This window comes from Hemicordylus capensis, chromosome 1 (assembly GCF_027244095.1).
Source record: "Hemicordylus capensis ecotype Gifberg chromosome 1, rHemCap1.1.pri, whole genome shotgun sequence".
In the NCBI taxonomy this organism is placed as follows: domain Eukaryota; kingdom Metazoa; phylum Chordata; class Lepidosauria; order Squamata; family Cordylidae; genus Hemicordylus; species Hemicordylus capensis.
This window is the reverse complement of record NC_069657.1, coordinates 100,125,024-100,137,826: the sequence shown is the minus strand read 5'-3', so window position 1 is coordinate 100,137,826 and position 12,803 is coordinate 100,125,024. Positions and strand designations below refer to the sequence as shown.

The following is a 12,803-nucleotide window of genomic DNA, read 5'->3' as shown; positions in this document are numbered from 1 at the left end:
ACAAGTTTCAGATTAGAAGTTATTTAAAAAGATATAGATATAGATATAGATATAGATATAGATATAGATATAGATAAATCTACAAGATATAAGCAGCAGATAAAACATCTACAAGATATAAGCAGCAGATAAAAGTCTCGGTGCAGCTATTCCAGTGGTGGTGGGGAATAGAAGAAGTTATGTTGGCAGGTCAGCAGGCCATTGCAGGGGAAGGGAAATCAGAAACTTAATAGCGGCTTCTCCTTCCGGCTGCCCTGCCAGCTCTTTGACCTTGGAGAGCAATGCCAACAACCCACAGAACCTTGTCTTGCTCCTTTGTAATGCCAGGTCAGTCCAAAACAAATCTGAAATAATCCATGATTTGTTCAGGGATGAATGGGCTGACCTGGTGTGTATTACAGAGACTTGGTTGGGAGAGGCTGGGGGCCCAGTTTGGGCCCGGCTTCTCCCTCCAGGGTACTCTGTAGAGGAGCAGGTAAGTGTCACGCCTTCGATCTCAGACAGCGAGGAGGAAGGGGAAGCTGTCAACTTTCCAGCCGATGCCGGGGTGTCTGAGGGGCAGAGCCTGGCTGTCAGTTTCCAAGAAACGGCTGAGGCAGATGATTCAGAGCAGGCACAACAACCTGAGACAGCAGAAACCGTGACGGACCAATCAGAAGAGGAGCTATGCAAGCAACCTCCACTGACTCCACAACAGAGGCGTATTACAAGGTGAAGAACTCAGCTTGAAACTATCAGGAGGAGTAAACGCCTCTTTCAGAGGGCTGACAAGCCTTGAATTCCTGCCAGCTGGGAGCTCTCGGCTTGCACTATAAATTACGTCACCAGCTTTCTATTCACTGCTGGAAAGCAACGTTTGTCAACTTTTGTGTCGACAGCTTGCAGCCCAGCCTGATAAAGAAGAACTGTGTCCGAGCCGTATCTTGTTTCTGCAGCTCCGTTTGATACTGTGAACTTCCCTGCCAGGTGGCCAGATACTGATAGTAAGGGAGTGTGGGTGGGGAGGTGGGGTAGCTGTGGTCTTTAAGGATAATATTTCCCTTACCAGGATCCCTATCAGAGTGTCTGATCATATTGAATGTGTGTACGTACGTTTGGGGACCAGGGATAGATTGGGACTTCAGTTGGTGTACCGATCACCCCGCTGCCCAACAGAGTCCCTAACTGAGCTCGCAGACTTGGTCTCGGGTTTGGCGTTGGAGTCCCCCAGGCTTATGGTGCTGGGGGACTTCAGTATCCACTTCGGGACCGGGTTGTCTGGTGCAGCTCAGGAGTTCATAGCGGCCATGGCAACTATGGGCCTATCCCAAGTAGTCTCTGGATCGACACATGTTGCTGGTCATACTCTTGATCTGATCTTTCATTCTGATCAGGGTAGTGTTCCGTGGGTGGGGACTCCTGTGATTTCCCCATTGTCATGGACCACTATCTGGTTAAGTTCGGACTCACAGTTGCGTCCCACCTCTGTAGGGGTGAGGGACCTATTAGAATGGTCTGTCCAGAAAGGTTATTCGATCCAATAGGATTCCAAGAAGCCTTGGAAGGATTTAATGTTGGCCTTGCTGGCGATCCGGTTGATGCCCTGGTGGAGAATTTGAATAATCAGCTCACCAGGGCAATAGACATGATCGCTCCTAAGCGTCCGCTCCAACCTGCTTCACAAATGGCTCCTTGGTATACAGAAGATCTGCGGGAGCTGAAGCAGCAAGGTAGACGACTGGAGCGCAAGTGGAGGAAGACTCGACTCAAATCCGACAGATTGCGACACAAGCACATTTAAAGATCTATGCTTTGGCTATACGTGCAGCAAAGAAATGTTTCTTTTCTGCCCATAATGCTTCCGCAGGCTCTTGTCCAGCAGAGCTATTCAGGGTTGTGAGGGGGCTAGAAGGGCCCCCTGTTCCCTTGAATTCGAATTTGGAACCATCAGTTGCCCGCTGTGATGCTTTTAATGAGTTTTTTGTGGACAAAGACTCTCGTATACGGGTCGATCTAGATTTAGACGCCACAGTTATTGCAGTGTCTGATGCAGAGGTGTTCCCCAATAACTCATGTGATAAAGCTGGATCAGTTAAAGTTTGTGACTATTGAGGATGTGAACAAGCTGCTTGGAACAGTGTGGCCTACCACCTGTTCTCTTGACCCTTGTCCAACATGGCTTATACTATCGAGTTTATACTATTATAATTCCATATTATAAATGCTTCTCTAAGGGAGGGCAGGATTCCTCCTTGTCTTAAGGAGGCAATCACTAGACCTCTTCTGAAGAATCCTGCATTGGATCCCTCAAAGTTAAGCAACTATAGTCCTGTCTCCATCCTTCCATGGCTGGGCAAGGTAACTGAGAGGGTGATGGCCTCCCAGCTCCAGGCAGTCTTGGAGGAAACTGACTATCTAGACCTATTTCAAACTGGTTTTCGGATGGGCTATGGGGTGGAGACTGCCTTGGTCAGCCTGATGGATGATCTCCAGTTGGGACTTGACAGAGGAAGTGTGACTCTGTTGGTCCTTTTGGATCTCTCAGCAGCTTTCGATACTATCAACCATAGTATCCTTCTGGATCATCTGAGGGAGTTGGGGGTGGGAGGCACTGCTTTGCAGTGGTTCCGCTCCTATCTTTCTGGTAGATCCCAGATGGTGTTGCCTGGAGACTGTTGCTCTTCAAAATTTGAGCTTTTATATGGGGTCCCTCAGGGTTCCATACTGTCTCTAATGCTTTTTAATAGCTACATGAAACCGTTGGGAGAGATCATCTGGAGATTTGGTGCTGGGTGTTATCAGCATACTGATGACACTCAAATCTATTTCTCCTTGTCAACATCATCAGGAGAAGGCATATCCTCCCTGAATGCCTGCTTGGAAGCAGTAATGGGTTGGATGAGGGATAACAAACTGAGACTGAATCCAGACAAGACGGAGGTACTTACTGTGCGGGGTTGTCACTTGGGAAGCGATATTGATCTACCTGTTCTAGATGGGGTCACACTTCCTCAGAAGGAACCGGTACGCAGTTTGGGAGTGCTTCTGGATCCACACCTTTCCCTGGTTCCCCAGGTTGAGGCAGTGGCCAGAAGTGCTTTCTATCAGCTTCAGTTGATATGCCAGCTGCGTCCGTTTCTTGAGGTTCATGATCTCAAAACAGTAGTACACTTGTTGGTAACCTCCAGACTTGATTACTTCAATGCACTTTATGTGGGGCTGCATTTGTACGTAGTCCGGAAACTGCAATTAGTACAAAATGCAGCAGCCAGGTTGGTCTCCGGGTCATCTTGAGGAGACTATATTACTCCTATATTACAGGAGTTGCACTGGCTGCCAATAAGTTTCCGGGCAAAATACAAAGTGCTGGTTATAACCTATAAAGCCCTAAACAGCTTAGGCCCACGGTATTTAAGAGAGCGTCTTCTTCTGCATGATCGCCATCATCCACTGCGTACATCAGGGGAGGCTCATCTGTGGCTACCTTCATGTCATCTGGTGGCCACCCAGGGACGGGCCTTCTCTGTTGTCGCCCTGAGACTTTGGAACACGCTTCCCATGGGAATAAGAGTCTCCCCATCTCTAGCAGCTTTTAAAAAGTCTCTAAAGACTTATTTTTTCACCCAGGCCTCTTAGCTTTTTAACTTTGTAACTTTGTAAATTTTGGATTATTTATTGATTTGTTTTAAGCTATTTTTAATATTTAATTGATTTTAATGTTTTGTTTTTATTTGTTTTGAACTGCCCGGAGACCTTGGGTTAGGGCAGTATAAAAATGCACTAAATAAATAAATAATAAAGTGACTTGCGCCCACGAGCATCCTTGCAGCAGCATTCTGGACCAGCGGAATCTTCCAAACCATCTTCAAGGGCAGCCCCATGTAGAGCTCATTGCAGTAGTCCAATCCGGATGAGTGACTGAGGTCAGGTCCGACTTCTCCAAGTAGGGTCACAGCTGGTGTACCATTCATAGCTGGTAAAAAGAACCTCTGCACACTGCCACTGCCTTTGCCTCCAAGGACAGCGTTGGGTCCAGAAACACTCCCAAGCTGCAGACTTTGTCTTTCAGATGGAATTTGACCCCATCTAAGACCAGATTTACCTGGTCTTGGATGATCAGTTTTACTTGGACTTGGATGATCAGTTTTGCCAACTCAGAGCTCTTTTATCTTACCTAGTTTCAGCTTGTTTGCTCCCATTCAGTCCAGAACAAACTCCAAACCCCTCTCCAGAGGCATTCACTGCCTCTCTGATGTCTGCTGATTTAAAAGATAGGTATTGCTGGGTGTCATAAGCATATTGACGGCAGCGCACACCTACGAATGACCCCTCCCAGAAGTTTCACATAGATGTTACACAGCAAAGTGGGCAGAATAGATCCCTGTGGCACCCCATATGCCAAAGGACAAGAGGTGGAGCAGCATCCTCCAGCACTACCTTCTGAATATGACCCTCCAGGTAGGATCGGAGCCACCGTGCAACCATGCCCCCAAGTCCCAACCCAGAAAGATGACCCAGAAGGATACTGTAGTTGATGGTATCGAAAGACGCTGAGAGGTCCAGGAGGAGCAACAGAGTCATGCTCCCTCATGCTCGACTAATGGTATGTCAAGAAACAAAGCTTCTAGACTCTTACCATGAGAATAATTATAAGAGCTCTCTCTACCTCCTGGTCCCCTTGAATACATTTTGAAACTTCCTCCTTTTGGGTTCCCTCTTTCCCCAGCCCATGGGGGCACGGTTGTCCATGGCAACACTTGATTTGTATAATAAGCCAACCAAGAACCAAGGAGACTGCAAGCCATGCAGAAGCCAGTGCCAGAAAACCAATCAGCAAGGGGAAAACATGCCTCCAGAATGGTGCTTGAAACGTCGAAATGTTTCAACTTGAAACAGAGTTGTTTTGGTGCAGCTCAAAACAGGCCCTTTATTTAAAGGGAATTTTCTTTTGAGCTCGAAACATTCTAAATGGTCCCTTTTGAGTTGAAACTTTTCAAAATGTTTTGCACATCCCCAGTGCATGTGCACTATTTAAATACCACATTACTCACTTGTCTCTTCAGTTGTCAGCTCTCTGATGAATGTGTGAACTGTGTCTAATGCGTGTGTTTGTAGTGATAAGAGAGCTTCATCTCTGATTTGTGATCAATGCCTAACACATTCAACTAATCTCAACTTGTATCTATGAACTCACCCATATTGTCTCACCAAGATAATTGCTAATTTCTCACTGTAATTCCTAACCATGATATCTGGTGGAACATGTTGTATATTGATAGATACAGGATTGGGTAGTGTTCTTTTCTGTTTCTGGTTACTAACCAGCCAGTTCTGGCCATAGCAAGATTCACATATTTCGTTTCAACTGCTCTCCACCTTCTCTGACAACAGAATATCTTATCTTATGTAGCTTTATCTTTAAGTACAGCAACATGTAAACATACCACACCTCAGGGACCACCTTTTTCTTTATGAGCCTTGAGACCAGGTTCTTTTTGGTCTGCCTTTCAGTGAAATCTGTTTGGTGGCTGCACACTGATAAGGTCGTCTTCTTGGTGAGGACACCTCCACTTTGGAATGCCATTCCTAGAGGCTGGTGTCTCTTTGTTTTGGAATAGAAATAGAAAACATTCTTGTTTCACAAAGTCATTTAATTTTGATGGTTATAACAGCCAGTGTGTTTTGATCTTCTGTGCTGTTTTTAGTAGAGTTTTAATGTTGTTTTGTGATATTTTATAGTCCATGAATTTGTTGTCATGAGCCATTTACAAGAAGGGAAGTCTGGAATCCATTAAATAAATAAAGCGTGGTGGTGTTTTGTCAGGTACTTATGATGGTGATTTCCATAGTGACTGCTTGCCTCAACCCTAGATCATTAGCTTATAGTGTGCTTGGTGTAAGAGTTTTGAGACACGATGCATCCTCTCAATTTCTCTTTGTTCCTGTGCATACATCTTTCTGCTATTTTGTTGTTGTTTCTTTCATGTTTAGAAATCAGTTCAATCCTCACTCTTTCGGAGATGCTTAGGAATCCGAGCTGCATTTGAAGTTCTTTGCTCTCTGAAGGAGACATGTCTCAATAAGAATATGTAAGTAAACAGCTACCGTCATAGCACCATTCTGTAAGTCGCACATCTGGGGAGAAAGTTAATTATCCCCTCTCACTCATTTTGCCTTTGTTTACTTAGCTTGTGTGTCCAATCTGATACCCTATTGCAATTACTGCAGAAAGTAAAAATGGATTCCTACTGCAAGGAAGCAATCATTAGGGTAGGAATGGCATTTCTTTTTAAATAAAATTGTCTTTACTGTCTGTTTAAAGATTGTCAATTTTACTGACACATGAAATATGTGTATTTAACAACTTGTTTCTTGTTTCTCTTGCATACTCAGAAGCTGGAGTCGTGTCCTCAGGGAGGATTGTCAGCTGCTCAGTTCCAGACACTCTTTGATGAACTTGGCAAACCTAAAGTTAAAGAGGTATGGGCTTGGCTGGTCCTTACATATTTATGATGGTTAGACAAAGTGAACCCTGTTTAGACACTACTTTGCTGAGAGTACAGTCGTGTGGTAGCAGGAGTTGAGCAAGTCTGAGGTTTGCACTCATTCTCTCTGCCCTTACCAGTCTAAAATGTAAATTCAAACCGAACTCGACGGATTATTTTATACTTTATCTTCCTGACACCACAGTCATCCCTTCCCTTCCAAACTGGAAATGAATTATGAGTTTGGGATATCCTGTGTATAGATAAACACACACAATTCAGTTCAAATGCAACATTCAGCATATGATATGTTGAGTGGAGGGAGGGTAGCAGAAACCTGACACACACTCCTGCTTTACCACCTTCAGTAGGTGGTAAATTCAGTCTTCTGAAAAGCTTACTCTAAAAAATGCATCGAATTTGGCACTGTACTATAATGCAGAGGAGTCTTCGATTGCGTCCATTCTTTTTCCAAAAAATAACTTGAGTGTAATGAATGGGAATAAATATGAATAAGGCTCCGCAATTCCAGGCTTCTCAGTTGTATTTTCATTTTTGATTTAAAATGTAGTCTCACTTTTATGTATATTATCAGGGCTGCTTACAATGACAAATATTAAAAACAGTGGCCAATGTGCTCATTAGCAGCGTGGAGGAGCATCTCTGCAGTGTTTAGTAAAGATTACTAAACCCTGCAGAGGTGCTCCTCTGCACTGTTAATTAGCATGTTGGCTACTGTGACGTTTTCCTGCTGTGTGGGCAGGGGTGTGGGCTATTTTTGTCCATCTCTACTTTCCCTGTAATCACCCTTTAACACCTATAAATGTGTCCCTGAGGGCTGTGTGACACTCAGAAGTATATTTAGGGGTGTTAAAGAGCACTTCCAGATGAAGGAAAGATCGGTGAAAATGCCCCTTTCACCCTCAGCTGGACTCTGCATTACTAAATGCTGTGGAGGTGCTTTGCATTCAGCACCTCTGCATGGTCAGTCAGCAAGCTGGCCAGTAACTGCAATGAAATATACAGTGGCAATTAAGGACAGAACAAAAGAGCAGGATTACAGTGTTAAGAACAACTTGGCCAGATGATAAAAGATTAAAGGGACTGGGGAAACACAAAGCTGGCAAAAGGCCATCAAAGTAAGTGTCAGGTGAGCTGCCCTAGGGAATGGTGTTTTTGTGGCAGGGTGTTACAAAGAATAAAGACCCTCAACTTGGCAGGGATACCCGGAGGAGAGCTTCTGAACAGGACTGCAGTGTATGGGCTTGATTCCAAGCCATGCAGGTCTTTAAAGGGCGGGCACTTTGAATTCTGGAATACAACAGGGAGATTTCAAACTGCTGGCAAGATATTGGTTGTGCTCTTGGTAGCTGTCTTTCATTTTCTGGTCCTTCCTTGTGTTCCTGTATTTCAAACTCGTTTGTGTTTTTACTGTGCTTGTGGGTATTGGGAGGCTGTCCTGCATTTAGTTCTGTCATGCTGCTAGGCTACCATTTCCTCCTCAGTGTCTGAAAAGAGATTTCAGATCCCTGAAAGCAGGGGCTGCAAGCGTGCTATGAGAACATCCATTAACAGACCTCCATGATGTGTATGCACTGAGTTAATTCTCCGGCCTCTGCATTCTTGAAGACATCATGAAACAATAGGCCATCTCAACAAGGGTTTTATATGCCTTTTCCCTCCCTTCAGCATCCTCCCAGGCCAGATTACCAGTCACCTTTTCTACAGAGGCTTCAGTTTATCTTTGGTCATCACTACTTTGAGTATTTGGGGAATGCTGTAGCTCTCGCAAACATTTTCTGTGTCTGTGTAAGTAACACGCTATTCACCATGTGTTGAAAGTTTTTAGAAACCTCCCGTGTTGGTCATTTTTCTCTGCTGTTTTCCTTGTGGTCTTGAAGACCGTCTCAAAGTGTACTAGGAACCATTCCTTCCAGGAGATCAGTTTGACAAACCATCATTACACAGTATCCCTTGGAAATATAGTTGATACCTGGATAGGATGAATGAGCACTTTATAATGCTATAGTTAAACTTGACTTGACACCTGATATTTGACACCTTGATCATTCATTCATTTGTTCATTCATTAGATTTATATACCACCCTTCCTAAAATGGCTCAGGGCGGTTCACACTAAAATCAGAAATACGTAACGATTAAAATTAAAACACACACACATTTGAACCGGATTAAAATTAAAACTAAAACTAGATATCATTAAAAGCCAGGCTAAATAGATGGGTTTTTAGACTCTTAAAGAGAGACTTTAAGGCTCTCCTGAAGACCTGTAAGGAAGGTGATCCTCTCATACCCACAGGAAGTGCATTCCACAACTTAGGGGTGGCAACAGAGAAGACCCTATCCCAGGTCGTTCCCAGATGAACCGGTGGCACCCAAAGACAGACCCCTCCTGATGATCTCAGTGATCAGTGGGGATCTTGTAGAGAAGGGTGCTCACTTGGGTACCATGGACCCAAGCCATTCAGGGCTTTAAAGGTAATAACCAGCACTTTGTATTTTGCTTGGAAACGTATCGGCAGCCAGTACAACTGTGGCTTCTCTGGGATACCCCAGAGACCAATCTGGCTGCCACATTTTGAACTAACTGAAGTTTCCAAATGACATACAAAGGCAGCCCTACCTAAAGTGCATTGCAGTAGTCCAGCCTGGAGATTACCAGCTGGTGCCCCACTGTTTTCAGGTTATTCTCTTCAAGGAAGGGGCAAAGTTGTTGACACCTGATAACCAGTGACCATTTCCCCCCACAGGTCATCTTGGTGATAGATGCAGATAAGTCTCCTGCTGAGCAGGATGACTTCCTTTTAGGGGTAAGAAACGCACAACTTGGTATGACTCTTCCAGTGTTTGGTTTTTTTAAAGTTCAATTTTTAAATTACATTTTAATTCTGTCTTTTCAAGGTTTTAAACTGTTTCTTTGTTCTCTGCTATCTGCTGGAAATGTTGTTGAAAATATTGGCACTGGGGTTAAAAAGATATTTATCCTATCCAAGCAACATCTTTGATGGACTTCTGACTATAGTTCTGCTGGTAAGTGTTGCTGAATAACATCCATTTTGTCCTTGAACAATAAAGTGGGCTGCTGACAACCTGACGACTTCTTGTCTGGTTGAGAGTTGACAGGGTAAAATAAGGATAAGAGCTTGGAAATATGACTTCACATTGGCCATGCTCTTTATATAACATTGCCTAATCTGAGAACAACTTCTTGTCGGCAGTGTTAGGACAGTCCAATTCCCACTCCATCTGTTGCAGTACTATAGTGAGGATAGCTTTATGAATCATGAAAACAGTTGTATTCTGCTTTCTTGGGGTGGGGTGGGGGGTGGGTTGGGGGGGTGGGGAGCATGGTCAGTGAATGAACATGTAATGTCATTGAATGAACCCTCTAGTTTTTTCCGAGCTTTACATTGACAGAGGCACATTATGTTCAATGTGAGCCTCACTGCAGAATAAGAATGTGTTCCAGTCAGTGGGGAGAGCACTCATAATTTGGCTTGAGGGTGACTACAGTTGTAAGTATGTCTCGGAGGGTAGAACTCCTGGTCATACCTGGAAGCTGGAGACATGCACTTGGAAAAGGAACACTCATTTGACGTTTGAGAACCACTGTATTTTGCAAATTCTAACTTGTTGTCACTGATTTAGGGCGAAGAGCTGCCAGGTAAAGTCCCAATAAAGACAGAGAGCTTCTATATGGGCTTAGGAACATAGGAGACTGCCTTATACCGAGTCAGACCATTAGTCCATCTAACTTGGTATTTCCTACACAGTCTGGCAGCGACTTCTCCAAGGCTGCAGGCATGAGTCTCTCTCAGCCATATCTGGAGATGGCAGGGAGGGAACTTGGAACCTTCTGCATGCAAGCATGGAGATCCTCTTCCTAGAAGCAGCCAATTTCCTAAGGGGATCTTACAGTGCTCACAGATGCCTCCCATGCAAATGCAAACCATGGCAGATCCTGTTTGCAAAGGGGACAACTCATGCTTGCTACCACAAGACCGAATCACCTAATGGTGCAGCGGGAAAGTAACTTGCCTAGGGAGCAAGAGGTTGCTGGTTTGAATCCCTGCTGTTATGTTTCCCGGACTATGGGAAACACCTATATCACATCATCTCATACTGTGTGGGAGATGGCAGTGGTAAACCCCTCCTGTAGTCTACCAAAGAAAACACATAGCTCTGTGGTTGAGGGCAAGCCCCCAACGCCTGCCTGTAGGCTCCCAGTGGCATCTGGTGGGCCACTCTGTGAAACAGGATGCTGGACTAGATGAGCCATGGGCCTGATCCAGCAGGGCTGTTCTTGTGGTTGCCAGGAGTCGACACCAACTTGACAGCACAACAACCACAAGACCAGCTCTCCTCTTTTTAGAATGTGGGCATTGATCCCACTATCTAATAACTAACTAACTAACTAACTATCTCTCACATGCTAAGCGAGCACTCTACCTTTTGAGCTAATTCCCCTCTCTTCTCCTAGGTGCAAAGGGAATCAAAATTATGCATACGTTATATTCAGCTAAATTTTGTTCTAGATCTTTTTTCCTTAACACTTCAGGACTCCGGGCGTGGGCCTAGCCTGCTTACTGCTAAACTTGATCTTTCTTCCCAGAAAAAAATGATCCCAGCTGTGGGATCATTTGAACTGCTTCCCCTCTTAGGCTTGCAGAAAGTTTTGTGGGGCCCACAGACAGAAGCTCCGCTTGGCTTAAGGTTTCTCCTAAGTGTTGCTGGGATTGGGAAGCTCTCCATAGGAGTAGTTGAAAGGCATGAGAATGGTTTTATCTTAGAGTTAAGGATGCTCAAACAATTTTTTTCGGTATGTGGGGATGCTTACTGTGATACATATTGAAAACTCTGATTTAGAGATAGGTCTTCATTTAAAGAACCTCATTTGAATGTTGGCGCTTACAATAGAATGTGGAACTGTGTATGAGAAGCAGAGTGTTACCGAATGGAGAGGAAAGAAAACACTTTGAGATCATGCTTGTTAATGATGTGTTTTCCCCCATGTTGGGAAACTCTTAAAAAGGATGCTTATGTTCTAATAAATAAAAGCTCTGTTACTGTATAAGTTCATAAGCTATTGTTAGAATTGCTATAGCTTTGCCTTTTTCCTCTTCCTTAAAGGTTCTGGAGGTATCAACATTTGCTGTATATGGATTTCCTCATCAAGGCTGGTATGCTTTTTCATAAGCAATCATAGCTGCCCAGATATCTGAAATGGTGCTCCCACCATCACTTGTGTTGAAAAGTGGGTGTTTGGGGACGTTCATGTGATTTTCTTTTAGGCGGGCCTCTTCCATCTGTAGCAGGCATTTTTTGAATGGGAGAGGTGGAGAGAGGGAGGAATGGTGTATTATATTCTGGATTTTGCAGAGCTCTACAGGTAAACATTTGGCATGCACAGTGGGCAATTCTTTTTTAAAAAGCAGGTCTACAAGACTGAGGTTTTGCAACATATTCAATATGTTATATTTGTCAGTGCTTTAATCATGACCCATTTTAACAATCTGAAATCAAGTAGGATAAGAAGGCTGTAGATCTTGGGAGATCATTATGAATAGCTGTAATCTCTCCTGCCCCATGCTAAATCTCGAAATGTTCACGTGAGTGTGAGGTCTGAGAGACTCTTCATCAGAGATGGACAATAGTTAAACTACAAGTAGTTTAATTGCTTTTCATGTAGTTGAATGGTCATTCCAACTCTTTTGTGAAAAGTTGTCGAAATAATTGTTAAAACCACTTTTGTTGGTAGTTCATTACTTCAGTTTAACCCCTAACAGTGACTGACAGCCAGACTGACCTTCTACAGATGCATTAGGGGGCCCCCAGCTGTCAGGGACATAGTTTTGGGAGGCACAAGTGGCTGCAGAGGGATGGAGAGATTGCTTAAAAATCACCCCTTCCCCTTGCACAGAAGAACCTGGCATATTTGTAGGAGGTTAGTCTGGATATCAGGCAGTAATAATGACTTTCATTCATTAGGGGGAAAGTATTGTTTAAAATATTCATCACCCTATTGAAAACCCCATATACATACCAATAGAAACAGCAGGAGAGCGAGCATGCCCTCAGCTCTTGCCTGTAGGAAGAGGCATCTTGTGGGCAATTCTGTGAAACAGCATGCGGGACTAGATAGGTCTTGGACTGATCCATCAGGGCTGTTGTTATGTTCTTCTACTAAGAGCATGTTCAGTCTGTAACATGTAACATTTCTAAGGGGCTGGCTGTATTCAGAATATTCTGGCTGTCCAGCCTGGCCTAAAGAATTCAAGAGCTGGAAGGGAGCTTGCAGATCCTCAGGAACAGAGTAGT

General features: G+C 44.1%; 1 protein-coding gene across 2 annotated transcripts in view; it reads left to right on the top strand.

Moving 5' to 3' along the window:
- The window catches only part of TPCN2 (two pore segment channel 2), a 53,594-nt gene that overhangs the window by 23,544 nt on the left and 17,247 nt on the right, over positions 1–12,803 (top strand). For both annotated transcript variants that reach the window (XM_053286653.1, XM_053286652.1), the window contains 7 exons: positions 5,971–6,068; positions 6,168–6,249; positions 6,373–6,459; positions 8,154–8,273; positions 9,236–9,295; positions 9,387–9,515; positions 11,616–11,665. In XM_053286653.1, the coding sequence (XP_053142628.1) occupies positions 5,971–6,068; positions 6,168–6,249; positions 6,373–6,459; positions 8,154–8,273; positions 9,236–9,295; positions 9,387–9,515; positions 11,616–11,665 (626 nt within the window). The remainder of the gene's footprint in view (positions 1–5,970; positions 6,069–6,167; positions 6,250–6,372; positions 6,460–8,153; positions 8,274–9,235; positions 9,296–9,386; positions 9,516–11,615; positions 11,666–12,803) is intronic.